Source organism: Trachypithecus francoisi, unplaced genomic scaffold (assembly GCF_009764315.1).
Source record: "Trachypithecus francoisi isolate TF-2019V2 unplaced genomic scaffold, Tfra_2.0 Lachesis_group20, whole genome shotgun sequence".
NCBI classification, from domain to species: domain Eukaryota; kingdom Metazoa; phylum Chordata; class Mammalia; order Primates; family Cercopithecidae; genus Trachypithecus; species Trachypithecus francoisi.
The window spans coordinates 29,680,525-29,695,404 of record NW_022681466.1 but is presented as its reverse complement, the minus strand read 5'-3'; the positions used below and the strand labels follow the sequence as shown (position 1 = coordinate 29,695,404).

The 14,880-nt window shown below is 39.6% G+C and overlaps 1 protein-coding gene across 6 annotated transcripts in view; it reads right to left on the bottom strand.

The window, feature by feature from the left end:
• TOM1L1 (target of myb1 like 1 membrane trafficking protein) overlaps positions 1 to 14,880 on the bottom strand; it is a 58,974-nt gene that overhangs the window by 29,820 nt on the left and 14,274 nt on the right. For all 6 annotated transcript variants that reach the window (XM_033183559.1, XM_033183561.1, XM_033183562.1 and 3 more), the window contains 2 exons: positions 14,182 to 14,286; positions 13,070 to 13,186 (listed from right to left, as the gene is read on the bottom strand). In XM_033183559.1, coding sequence (XP_033039450.1) covers positions 13,070 to 13,186; positions 14,182 to 14,286 — 222 coding nt within the window. The remainder of the gene's footprint in view (positions 1 to 13,069; positions 13,187 to 14,181; positions 14,287 to 14,880) is intronic.

Here is a 14,880-nt window from a genome sequence, read left to right as displayed (position 1 = left end):
AGTATAGTGTAGGGGTCAACAGTGTTATTCTTAAAGCTCCAGACAGTAAACATTTTCTGCTTTGTGGGCCATCTAGTCTTTGCTGCAACTACTCAACTCTGCCACTATAGTGTAAAAGCAACCCTGGAAAATATATAAATAACTGGGTGTGGCCATCCTCTAATAAAACAGATATATGTGGCAGGCTAGATTTGGCTCCTTTATATACCCCTGGTATAATGCAAAGAGAAAACTTTGGACTCAGATGCCAAACACATCTCCCATATATATGCCTGCTATGGAATTTGGGGAAATGTGGCTAAAATTTAGCCTTAGGTTTTGTTGTTGCTGTTTGTTTTTTTGTTGTTTTTTTCCATCTATAATACAAGGAAAACAGCTATCTTGTAAGGTTGTTGTAAGAATTGGCAGTGGTGTCATTGAAACCCCACAGTGTCTGGCACACAGAGGTAGTCGGTAGTAAATAAATGTATTATGGGTGCTTGACAAGGTGTCACTAGAAGCTCAACTAGATAACGAATACAATCCTGTAATACGCTATTATCCAGGATCCGATCTTCTACAAAGGAAAGAATTAAGAATGGCATTTAATATAACCCCCAGAATGAATGAGAACTTTTCCTTTGTTCTTGCTTTACAGAGTGTACAGAAATTGTTCTTCTTGTTGCTCACTGGCAGCCTTGCTAGAGCAATGTCAAGATCAAGGGAATTCAATGGCTGATACCTATGACAAAAATGTAGAAATTAATTGAAATGAATTTGAAGCCAACATCAATAGCCCTCAGTCACATGAAGACACTCCCTTTGCCCTTTCAAGAGACAGATGGAATGGAAACATGAAAGGAATAGCACATCTCAACAGGTCTGCAAAGCAGAATGTGAAACACCTTTTCAAAAGCCAGCCCACTCTGATCTTTGCAATTGATGTCTGTCTCAGAGGAGGGCCAAGCCACCTGGAAACACCCGAGATCAAGCTCCATGGACAAAAGGATAGGTCAGAGTTGCCCATAGCAGGTACTTGCAGGACTGTGGATGTGGGGAGCCAGGGGGGGCAAGTCAAAATACAGAGCAACAGCTGTTGCTGCATATGTCCATCACGGAGACCCTGGAATTGTCTCCTTTTATACAGTATAAAAGCAAAGGCAAGCTTCTAAGTTAAAGTGAATTTAACAATCAATTCAAAAGTCTTTGGAGCAAAACAAAAAGGAGCTCATTAAGAGATTCCTCTTCTGGCCGGGCACAGTGGCTCACGCCTGTAATCTTAGCACTTTGGGAGGCCGATCACGAGGTCAGGAGATCGAGACCATCCTGACTAACACGGTGAAACCCCATCTCTACTAAAAAAAATACAAAAATTAGCCAGGCGCGGTGGCGGGCACCTGTAGTCCCAGCTACATGGGAGGCTGAGGCAGGAGAATGGTGTGAACCTGGGAGGCGGAGCTTGCAGTGAGCCGAGATCGCACCACTGCACTCCAGCCTGGGCGACAGAGCAAGACTCCGTCTCAAAAAAAGAAAAAAAAAAAGATTCCTCTTCTGAAATGCAGATGGCTCTTACTCCTCCATAGGGCACTCAGGAATTAAGGAAGGAGATCCCTCTGCACTTTCAATTCCAACTATAGTCATCCCACATTGACCAACAGAGGGCAACTCAATAAAAAGAAACACAAAAATGCTTGACTATCTATCTCGAAAGAGCCAAAACAGGAAGAAATGTGTTTGCTTGAAAATGTGTCTGGAAATACTATCTGTATGGCAATATCCCTATTATTAGCCCATAACGTATTTTCTTCATCCCAATATTCCCCACTCACAGTGCAAGAAACCCCAATGTCTCTATCTGCTCAAAGTAAATACTCTCCCCACTTACTCTAAAACTGAACATTCTTCAGCTTAACTTGCTTATATAGTCTCTTTTTCCTTATACAGGCTTCAGTCAAATGACAAATTGTCAGCATAATCCTTAAGAAAAGCATTAACATGTTAAAGCCCTTCCAACTCTTCTTTCCCACAAAACGGTGTCTGCAAAAAGTACAGGACTTGGTTGCTGCCTTCCAATTGCTTCCTATACCCACAGGAAAACACAGTAGGTTAGCCAGGTATAATAGAAAGTTAGTCCTGGGTTCAAAATGAGAAGCTAGTTGGTCTAATGGATAGAACATAAGCTCATGAGAATGAAGTTCTCCTTCCAGCTCTACCACTTGTCACGGTGTGGGCAATTATTCTTTCTGCATATGCAGCCTCATCTGCAAAGGAAGGGAGATGGACTCAAAGAGGCTGACAGTCCCTTCTACTCTTAATATCTTACACATTTCTGAATGGTAAAGACAAGAATGGTCTGGGAGGATGGCTTTCTTTTTCCTATTCTCAGGAATTTTTTTTTTTTTTCCAACTGGTTACAATCCTCATAGGATCCAATTTCAGATTCCCTTGATTTTCAATTTCTCCAGTAAGTTAGAGTAAGGCTTTCTCTAGTTGTCATTTCAAAATCTGAGCTCCCTTTATTCTAAATACTAGAGCATTCTCTTCTTATCTTACTGAGGCTAGGCAAAAAAAAAAGAGAGAGAGGTAAGATTAAAGTGGGAGGTACCAGGAAAAGTCAGCTATTCAAGAAGGTGACCCAAAGCTGAGTGCATAACACCAAGAAAGCAAATACACAAAACACATGTTGCAACTCTTCATTCCTACGGCCAAGGTGGCTGCCTTTAACTCATCACAACAGTTGTTAGACTGCACAGAGCCTCAGAATTATCACATTCCACTTCGGAAAACTAAAGAAAATCCAGTCCTCACCCCTAATGAAAAGTTTAAAGTTTACAAGCAACACAGCGGTGGGGAAATGTGTCTACTGCACAAAATGGTTTTACGGCCTAAGAATCTAACAAAGAGCAAGACTCTCTTGGTTAGTAGGGCTTTAGGATCTAATTGTTCAGTGTGGGTTGGTGGAACAGAAAGGGGATTCCAAGTAAATATATGGGATTTCAGATGAAAGAAAACAGACAAGGAATAGGTTCCAAAGAAACAGAACAGCTACTAGAAGGTAAGTATAAACAGACAAAACAGGAAGAAGTTCCAAGTATACAGGTTGGTTTATTTATTTATTTTTTTGAGAGTGAGTCTCAATCTGTCACCCAGGCTGGAGTGCAGTGGCGCCATCTCAGCTCACTGCAACCTTTGCCTCAACCTCCTGAGTGACTGGAACTACAGGCGCATGCCACCACGCCTGGCTGATTTTTGTTACTTTTAGTAGAGATGGGGTTTCGCCACGTTGGCCAGGCTGGTCTCGAACTCCTGACCTCAGGTGATCTACCCACCTTGGCCTCCCAAAGTGCTGGGATAACAGGCGTGCTCTGCCGCACCCAGCCTCAGGCTGGTTTTATAATAAACCAATATTATAAGACTGTGGTCACTGGTGAAGTATATGTGCAAGAGCAGTCAAGAAATTTTTGAGTGGAGGCTTTTCCTTTCTGCTGGAGAACTTTCCTTGGCCCTCCAGATCCACTGTCCACACTTTCTGCCTTAACTCTGTGCCCTGGGGCCTGGCTTGTAGGGATCACATCACCAGGTCCCCTGTCTTCTTGCTTCTGTGTTCAGCCAACGGGCATGCTGGCTGGCAGGAAACAGGAGGAAGGAAGGAGAATGAGGTCTGGATATTTATTCTTTCCACCCCTTCTACCAAAGGCACCACTGTTCTCAAGGCTGCCCTCTCCATATTATTCTTTCCTCTAGGTTCTGGCAAAAGTGCCCTCTTCTTGCCTATGTAATTATTAGTTAATAATCCAGGGATATTAGTTAATAATCCAGGGTAGTGATCAAGCCCTTGTGGTCTCCCTGAACTTCATAACATCTTACTAAACAGTATTTTGATTAAGCTTTCTTCAAATTACCCAAATGAAGTATGTCATCTCTTTGCTAATATACCCTACAAAGCATGAAAACACATCTTTAGAGTAATCAAAATAGTATGATGCCAAGTTAGGCACAAATAGGCCAAGGGACGAGAATAGTCTCTAGAAGACAACCTTGAATTAGAATATACAGTATTGAATTAGAATATACAGATAAAGGGGCATTTAAAACCATTGAAGAAGGCATGGATTGTTAGTGAATGTTAATTGGACAACCAGCCATCAAATTGAAAAAATAAATGGAGGTAAAGTCCCCATCTCATACCAAGAATACAAATTTGAATTTTAAGTCACATAAAATCCAGGGGAAGAAAGCTATTGATTCTGTTTTTACTGAATAATTACATCATGTTAGACACTAATCTGGGAGCCAGAACCTGGTAATGAACAAGACAAGCCTTTTGGCATTTCCGTTCCAGTAGGCAAAGACAGCTGACAACCACGCAAGAAAAGTGTCAGACGCTGTGAGTGCCAGGTGAATAAATGGTGATGTGATAGGACAGTGGCTAATTTTAGACTGGGGAGTCAAAGAAGACCTCTCAGGAGAGTAACACGCTAAGATCAGAATGATAAGAAAAAGTTCGAGCTCAGCCTGGCCAACATAGTGAAACCCCATCTCTACCAAAAATACAAAAAAAAGCTGGGCATGGTGGCAGGCACCTGTAGTCCCAGCTACTCGGGAGGCTGAGGGAGGAGAATCACTTGAACACAGGAGGCGGAGGTTGCAGTGAGCAGAGATCGTGCCACTGCACGCCAGCCTGGCTAGCCATTTGAAGATGGGGAAGCGTTAGGGATGAAACAGCTCCCCAGCAAGAATGAACTCAGCGCACTCAAGGAATAGGAAGGAGGTTGGTTAGCAAGCATGTACCATGGAAAAAGAAGTAGGCTAAAGATGACTTGAAGGGCTCTGTGGCTAGAGTAGAGAGGTTTGGTTTTACTCCAAGTATAATGGGAAGCCAATGGAGGGTTTCCAGCAAGAAATAACACGATCTGGTTTACATTTTATCTTATTTATTTTATTTTTTGAGAAGTAGTCTCAATCTATCACCAGGTTGGAGTACCGTGGCACGATCTTAGCTCACTACAACCTCCATCTCCCAGGTTCAAGCTCCCGGGCAGCTGGTCGCCTCAGCCTCCTGAGTAGCTGGGATTACAGGCGCCTGCCACCATGCCTGACTAATTACCTTTTAAAAAGCCATAATACAACTTTGGGAGGCCAAGGCAGGTAGATCACCTGAGGTCAGAAGTTTGAGACCAGCCTGGCCAACATAGTGAAACGCTGTCTCTACTAAAAATACAAAAATCAGCTGGGCATGGTGGCAGGCGCCTATAGTCTCAGCTACTCAGGAGGCTGAGACAGGAGAACGGCTTGAACCCGGGAGGCAGAGGTTGTAGTGAGCCAAGATCGCGCCATTGCACTCTAGCCTAGGCGACAGAGCAAGACTCTGTCTCAAAAAAAAAATAAATAAAATAATTAATGAAAAAAATAAAAAGCTATAATGCAGACACTCAACTTCATTAGTCATTAGGGAAATGCAAATACAAATCAAAATCAAAACCGTAATGAGATACCACTTCACACCTACCAGAGGGCCATTAAAAAAACACACAATGGAAAATAACAAGTATTCATTGTGGAGAATCTGGAATCCTAGTAGTACTGTATACTGCTAGTAGAATATACAATGGTGCAGCCATTGTGCAAAAGAGTTTGACAATTCCTCAAAAAGTTAAAGTTACTATATGACCCAGCAATTCTACTCTTAGATTAATACTCAAAAGAAGTGAACACAGGTATTCAAAGAAAAGCCTGTATGTGAATGTTCATAGCAGCATTAGTCACAATAGCCAAAGGTGGAAAGAACCTAAATGTCTACCAATGAACTGATGTATAAAATGTGATATATACAATATTAGGCCATTAAAGTAATAAAATTCTGATACATACTATAACATGGATGAACCTTGAAGACATTAAGTGAAAGATGCTAGACACAAAAAGTCATATATTAAGTGATTCCACATATATGAAATATGACATGTCCAGAACAGGTAAATCCACAGACACAGAACCAGATTGGTGGTTATCCACAGACACAGAACCAGATTGGTGGTTATCTGGAACTGATGAAAGGCAGAAAGGGGAGGGGCTGCTTAATGAGCATGGGGTTTCCATTTGGGGTAATGAAAAGGTATTGGAATTAAATGGAGGAAATACAGTTGAACCTTGAACAACACGGGTTTGAACTGCATGGCTCCACTGAGAGGTGGATTGTTTTCTGCCTCTGCCACCCAAGACAAGACCAATTTCTCTTCTTCTTCCTTCTCAGCCCACTCAGCAAAAAGATAAAGACCAAGACCTTTACGACCCATGTCCACTTAATGAATAGTAAATACATGTTCTCTTCCTTATAATTTTCTTAAAGAATTTTTTAAATTTAATTTTTAAATTGAGACAGGGTCTTACTCTGTTGCCCAGCAATGGTGCAATCACCGTTTACTGCAGCCCCAACCTCCTGGGCTCAAGCGATCCTCCCACCTCAGCCTCCCCAGTAGCTGGGACTGCAGGCATGCACCACCATGCCTGGCTAATTTATTTTTTTGGAGCGACAGAGTCTCACTATGTTGCCCAGGCTGGTCTCAAACTCCTGGATGCAAGCAATCCTCCTGCCTCAGCTTCCCAAAGTGCTACGATTACAGGTGTAAGCCACTGTGCCCAGCCTTCCTTACAAGTTTATTTCTTTTTTTTTTTGAGACAGAGTGGCACTCTGCCGCCCAGGCTGGAGTGCAGTGGCGCGATCTCAGCTCACTGCAAGCTCCGCCTCCTGGGTTCACGCCACTCTACAGCCTCAGCCTCCCGAGTAGTTGGGACTACAGGTGCCCACCACCATGTCTGGCTAATTTTTTGTATTTTTTAGTAGAGACGGGGTTTCACCGTATTAGCCAGGATGGTCTCAATCTCCTGACCTTGTGATCCTCCCCCCTCAGCCTCCCAAAGTGCTGGGATTACAGGCATAAGCCACCGTGCCCAGCCTACAATTTTTAATAAGTTTCTTTTCTCTAGCTTAGCTTAAGAATACTCACATATGTATATGACATACATAATATGTGTTAATTGACTGTTTATGTTATTGATAGGGTTTCTGGTCAACAGGATATTAGTAGTTAAGTTTTGGGGAAATCAAAAGTTATACATGAATTTTCAACTACATTGTGGGATCAGTGCTCATAACTGCTATGTGTTGTTCAAGGGTTAACTGTAGTTACAATGAATGTATATTTATTTTATTTTTATTTTTTGAGATGGAGCCTCCTGCTGTTGCCCAGGCTGGACTGCAGTGGCGCGATCTCTGCTCACTGCAACCTCTGGGTTCAAGACATTCTCATGTCTCAGCCTCCCGAGTAGCTGGGATTATAGGCGCCCACCACCATGCCCGGTTAATTTTGTATTTTCAGTAGAGACAAAATTTCACATGTTGGCCAGGCTGGTCTCGAGTTCCTGACCTCAAGTGATCCACCTGCCTTGGTCTCTCAAAGTGCTAGGATTACATATATGAGCCACCACGCCTGGCCCTGAATGTACATAAATGCCACTTAATTGTACCTTTTAAAATGGTTAATTTTATGTGACATGAATTTTGCCCCAATTTTAAAAATGCTATATAGAATTTTTTTTTTTACCACAGCACTGTACTCAATATCCTGAAAACCTTTCTCATAACAAAACACCTAAAAATGCTAGATATTAAAAATATTTTAACATTTGTGCCTACACTTTCAAGAGAGCATGAGAAATCCTCAAAGGCTCAAAACCAAGTAAGATATAAAGACTCAAGCAGCAATAAAGGAACAATGGTTCACAAGGCACCTATCTGCCAATCTCCAGTAGAGTTCTCAGCAGATGCAAAGGACTAAGCCCAGGGTACAACAAGATGGGAAGCTGGACCAAAAACCCCTCCTACACTCAGGTGGAAGCCCCACATGACTACTCCCTATGAAAGTCAGTGAATCAGAAAAACCTCAGCCCCACAAAGCGAGATGGCAAGCCAAATTGTGTGTCAGCGTCGGTTCTTGGTGGAGAAAGTGAAAATACTTATTTTTCCTGAGAAATCTAACAGCCTTACTACATCCTCATCTCTAGGGATGAGGCTGCCTGCCTTCAAAGTTTAAAAAATCCTAATGAGCGCTGATTATTTTTCTTCTAACTGCAGAGGTTCCTAGATTATTTTGGAAACCAGCAGTTCTTGGGAGGAGAGTCCTTTTTTCTGGCCTTGACAGGCACCCTGGAAGTTCCCTGCTCCTGAGTTAGTGGCTCAGACAGTTGTTTTCCTCGCCATGTGAGTGCCCAAGGCCTATTCAATCTTGCTGTGATTTTGAGGTTAGTATGGGCTGCTTCTGGGAAAAGTCCTTTGGAAGGGTCTCTTTCACTTGGGTGGGGCTGTGAGCTCTGAGCTGCTCTGATCCCACCTGCTTTATCAGGCACTGAATAGTCTCACTGTTCTGGAGGCCTGATGGTCAGTTTAGCCTTTTCTGTAATCCTTGGGGTTTATTTTTATTTTCATATTTCTTCTGTCATTTCAATGGGATTTGGGGAAGAAAGAGGATGTAAATATATTTTGGCAAGCTAAAAAAAAATTGTGATTATTGGTTGGTTTGGGGAGAAAAATGCCTGTTTTACAGTTCACGTAGCTGATTTCAAATACTTTTATTCTTTCTTTACAGTTGTACTCCTTCTATCAGAGTATGCCCATGGGCCCTCACTGACCCCCAATGTGGGTGCCGCCTCTGCTGATGACTCCCTAGGCTTATGCTGAAGCCTCCAAAAGGCCCTGCAGTTATAAGGGGGCAGCCAACCAGGGAGCCAGTATTATCTGGGGGTTCTAACTGTACTGACCTGACTCCTTCAGATGGGTGTGAGAAACCTTTGAAAAAGTACACCCTAAATTCTTTGTTTATGACATAAGGTTAGAGGGGGGAAAAAAAGAATAGAAAAACAAAAACACCAAAAAAAGAATTCTGTTTCTCCACAGTCTATCTTTGTTGATTTCTTTCTGAAATTCTTAAATCAGATAAACTTCTTGTCCTTTTTCTCCACAGACGATTTAATTGAATTATTTCAGATCAACCATAGTGGAGTTATTTAGACGTAAGAAACAAATTAATTATTTGTCAAAAGAAATTAAGAATAGCACTCCCCACACCAGATCTTTATATGTCACTAACAAAAAGCACACAAAGAAAAATAACATTCCACATTCAATAGTCTCTATAAACAAATTGATCCCCTGCCAGAACCTATTCAATTTGAATTGGCCATGAGTAGTATTCTCATGTTGATTTATAACCTAAGACTCTTTACTATTCAAGGCAAAACACAGCCCTGAGCTCTGGCATTAAAACAGCAACCAACAAATTAGTATTATCCTTGCAAAATTCAACCAAACATCTGCACCCAAACACTCTGAGACAAAAAAGGCACTTCAGATTGGAATAAAATATAAAACTGGATTCACATATTTAAATGAAATGTTTCAGTGTATGTTTACTGAAGGATTGTATGCCACAGATGGATGAGAATATGAGACAAAAAGTCATAAATCATTTCATTTTTGAGCTCTGAAAGGCCCAGGAAGACCAGGTGGAACTAGAAATATTGCTGTGGCCGTTTAAAAAAATATTATCTGCCACATATCCATTTACTTTGACATTTAATTTTTCAATTTTAGTTTAACACATGTGATAACATCATGAGTTAAAAAGTTTATATCTGGAAAAGCCTCCATTATGGACTACTACATTTGAAATCTATTTAATGATGAATTTTCCTTTTTACATCCCATATAAAGAGGATGTATTTAATATTACTCTGGCTGTCATCTAAGCTCTTCATTTGATACATAAACTAAGTCCATTGGTAGTAAATGACTTGCCTAAGGTCAAGAACCCCAAGGATCCTTAGCAAAATGTTTTAATTCTCCTAAGATATTCCAAAAATAATATACTTAAAGCCACTGATCCAAAATATTGATTTATTTCTCAAAGTGTACTACTCTGATGTTCTGCAGAATATCAGCAGATATTTGGCAAACTGGGATTCTTTAGTTAAATAAGTTAACAAATGTTGGGTTAAACAAAGACTCTTAGCTATATCAGTGAACTTTATGCACCTCCAAGAGGAGAAATACAGTAGACAATTGGTTTTGCAAACGTATTTGACCAAAGATGCCACTTTCTACCCACAGAACACAGCATACAACCAATGAGAAATACTATCTTGTTTTCTAGAGTCTTGTCTTGCTTCCTGAGAATTTATCATCATAACACCACCAGAAGGATTTTTCTAAAATCTGACCTGGTTATGTAGCCCCTCAGCTTATACCCTTTCAACAGCTCCCTTCTGTCAGCCTGGTCAAGCCCACTCTTTGGCATGGCATAATCCTCCATTACCTGTACAGGTCAGCTCTTACCTCACCTGGAACTTTATACTCCCACATTGTGGTTTACATCCTCTTCTCATCCCTACACACCTGAGCGATACCACAAATTCACATCCATTAACGTTGGGGTGGGGCATGGCAATGAGTTCCTTAAGAGGAATTTCTGAGTCCCCAGTGGTCTCTGGGTATAGGCTTGCATGGATATAGGAGAAATGACCTCTGGTTTTTTTGTTTGTTTTTATTATTTTTTAAACAACCCTTTAAAAAACGCTTCTGAGCCTGGAGACAGCATAAAAGAGAGCAAGGCCCAGTTTTGGCCCATAGGCCACAGTTTGCTAACTCTTGAATTAGAGGACAGCACAATTCAGGATATTCAAGGTTGCCCACAATGAGTACTGCCTAGAACATGGAAGGAATATGAAGGGTGCTCCATGCCTAAAAGCCAGAAGCCAAGAAGCACAAGGGGCTCTAACAGATTGGTTGAGGTACAGCAGTGAAATAACCAGGCAAGACAACCCCTGCTCATGCCCCTTCCCTCATTTAAGACCACATAGCTGAGAAAGGAGTAATGTTTCCAGGTGGAAGCAATGAATTAGGACAGAGGGATAGGGTATTATTTCTAGGTGTTAGTAGCATTCAGGAAAAAAAAAATAGAGAATACATAATCCAGAAGACCAGCCATAAATGGGTCCCAAACAGCATCATCCCATGTTGCTATACCATACTCTGAAAACATTATCAAGCACAGCTGTAGCAATTACAGTCTCCCTTCAGCATGGGTGAGCTGGGTCAGCAGAGAATGCAGAGTAGCTGGCAGAGAGTCTCACACAAAACTGAGCTCACTAACAGGAATCCAGCTGAACACTGGAGAAATGCAAATTAAAAAGACCAACAAAAAAATTTGCAGAATCCACAGAAGAAACAAAAAAGCAGTATTAAATATAATTATTATTCTTGGAAAGATAAAGAAAAGTAGAACCATGAAATGAAAGAACTATTACAAAAATCCAACATATTTTAAAAATATTTTAACATTATATACATATTTGTACATAGTAAATATTTTTAAAGTATATATTTTTAAATAAAAATAAACTGTTGAAACATGTATTAGAAGGACTGAATAAGCAACCCAATGTACAAGTTTTAGAGAAATACATTAAACAGAGAAATTATCCAAGAACTTAGAATGAAGAGATGAAAAGTATAAAAGAAATGTTAAGAGACAAATGAATCCAACTGGAAGTTTCATCATCTTAAAAAAGTTCCATAAGAAGAGAATAGAAAGAATGGTAGAAAGGCAATATTTAAAGTAGGAGCTGAGAATTTCCTAGAATTAAAAATACACGAGTCAATAAGGCAAAAAAGCCTATCATCTACTAAGTAGGATAAGTAAGGAAAACAAACATCTGCCCACACATGTACATATATCTCTTGATAGGGAACAGTAAAATTTCTGAAATATTAAAGTAGAGAAATAACAAATGCAACTAGAAAAATATATAAATCAAAGGATTAAGAAGCAGAATAATATAATACTTCTATCAGCATTAGTGGGTGTAAAAGAACAATGAAGCAGTATCTTCAAAGGCCTGAAGAACAAGAATTTTGTGCCTAGAATTTTATATCTAGCTAAACTAACCTGCATTTAACATGACAATCAAAGGACATTTTTGGATATGCAAGCACTCAAAGTTTGCACCAAAGTTTACCAACATAGGTGTATTTCAGCAAGGAGAAAACAAACTATTCAGGATAGCAGTGATATATAAGAAACATCATTGGGAAAATTTTTACAATGTTTTTTTGTTTCCCAAATAAGAAATGAGCACGGGAAAAGTTATTTACTAACAATCTAAGAAGTTAAAGGAAAAATAACACATGAGAAGTGGGGAGTGGGTATCTGAGAAAAGTAAAAATATCTTAAGCTTCTTAGCAACAAAGGGACTTAGAAACTAGAAACTGATTTTTTTCTCTAACTGCTTCTAAAATTAATAAGTTTTAAAATTTAAAATAATTAGAAGAGCAAACCAGTAGAGGGAAAAATATGTATACAGAGTATGTATACATTTTATATGTATACATATAAAAATATGTATACAGTATATGTATACAGAGACATAGCAGAAGGCATAAGAGGGCTGTAGAACTACTCATGCAGGTCCAAATGCCCTGTCTACTTGTTCCTCTACAGCTCAAGCACTGTCTCCATCTAGACCGTTCCTAAAAACCTCACATCTCTCCTTCTGCCCACCCATGATCCCACCATACACTGAACAAATTTATATTACAGTATCTATAATACTTCTTTATGTTTGTTGTTTACAAACCAATCTTGCTCATTAGGCATAAATTCTTAAGGACTAGAACAGCCTCCTCCTCATTTCTACATCCCTTCCTATATCACAGTTACTCAATGTTTGTTGAATGGATGAAAATAGAGGCAATTTTGACATACTTAAAACAACTAGAGAATTGATTGTACATGACCAAGGTTATAACTTATAATAAATTATTTGTTGCAAGAGGCTAAAATCCATGTCTAAGTCACTACTGCATTTCTGACAAAGTCATTCTTGGATATTTTTGTTAAGTTTAGAAATCAATTGAAATCAGGATGTAGGAGGACGTACTAGACAATATTAAGGTGTCTTCCATCTCCAAAGCTCAGAATTTAGAGAATAACTTTAAGAGACACTTTGACTGATTGTCCCTGAAATCGTACAACACCTGCAGAAGCTCTATGTCTTCATGGTTTTCAGACCCAGGAGTATTCTCCATCAATATGGCGGACATCACTCGCACATTCATTTTCACCATATCCAATTCACTGTGCAATTTTCCAATCTGTAGAGAGCAACACAATCACTAGTCAGTGTGACACACAGAGAATAACTACCTTGTTTCCTGCCCCCATGGGACATTTGCTGGAAGAAAAAAATACTTCTGCAAAATTTAATATTTTCAAACTTAAATTTAATTTCATATAAATATACACACAGTTATTTTACAATGTATACCTTGTCACCTTCTAAGAGGACTTGAGATCTCTTGTAATAAACCTCAAAATATGCTTTAGGAATTTTAGAAATGAAAGGAAAAAAAAAAAAAGGTTAGAACCCAATATGGAGAGGGGAGAAGTACTAGGTACCTAGCAGAAGAAGGTACCAGAAACCTGGATAAAATGGCAAAAGTTATCCTAAGTTTCTTGGCAACCGACAGGATAAAAGGAAAACAAATGAGGGTTATCTAGTTCTCATGGTATTAAAGAAGAAAGAATAAAGAAACACTTTTTCCTGTATTAAATTCTAAGAGGAATTAGTCACATGAATTTTTATATAAGAAAAAAATAATAACACAAAGTCTTCAATTATAGTTCCTTTACAGCGGAACGGAAATGGGCTTCATACAATAATTGCTTATCTGTACCTTGGACAAACTGATATACACAAAGAAGTAAATACAATTCAGTTGGCATAATAAATACAAGTAATAAGACTACCATTTACAAAACTCTCTGAAATATGTGACAGTCCTACCAGAAGTAATAGGAATTAGCTGATGGACACTAGATCCAGTCCACAGTCAAGGCTCCACAAAGCCATGAAAGCCACTAGGCAAGCACAACTAAAAGTTGGGCTTTGGAAGTAGACAGAACCAATGGGATTAATCCTTCTTGGAATTGAACTATAAGTCACATAGTATGACTAAGCCTCAGTCTCTTCCTCTGTAAAATAAATGTACCTACATCTCCATGTTGTTAACCAGAAAGGACAAACTGTATATAAGGTGCTTACAAATCAGGAAAACACATCAATAAATACAGTGATTGCCGTTGTTACCTGTTCTGGGACCAATGTAATAGTCGAGTTCTTTGGAGCAATTACAGAAGAAAGAGCTGGTGCAGTAGGGACAGATGTTGGAGGATTTGATGAGATTTGAGCAGTCTATGAGTATAAAATATGGTAATATTATTATGTGAATTAACATAGCCACCCAACACCAAGTTTTTTCCATTCAGCTAACTCAAGTACTCTCAAAGTCCTGTGTACAGGGTATCTGCCCGGAGTAAATCATCAACTACACAACCCGTCCAGCATTTTGTGAAGAATGCTAAGCAAATGAGACAGCCATAATAAAGCATGTATTCAACAAAAGGTGGCTATTAGAATTATCATTTACAATTTAGTAAAATGCCTTTTTATTTTTTATTTTTTTACCAAGGGTTTAAGTGATAAACTGCCATGTGAGATTACTGATGCCTTCTCTTTGGACTGTTAATAACAAATGATAGCTCAATTCATGTCAAGTCTTTTTAAGCCACAGCTGACAAGGCATCTCCTTCTCCATCAATGACCCTCCTCGGGTCAATGCCACATCTCCAACCTTGGGTGGCGAGGTGAAAATTCAAGGCTCTAGGCCAGTGCTTCTCAACATAAATGTGCAGAGAAAACACATGGAAATCTTGTAAAAAGGGAGGTTCTGATTAGTCTAGGGTGGAGCAAGTCAAACAAACTTTCACACTTTAAGTAGCAAAATCC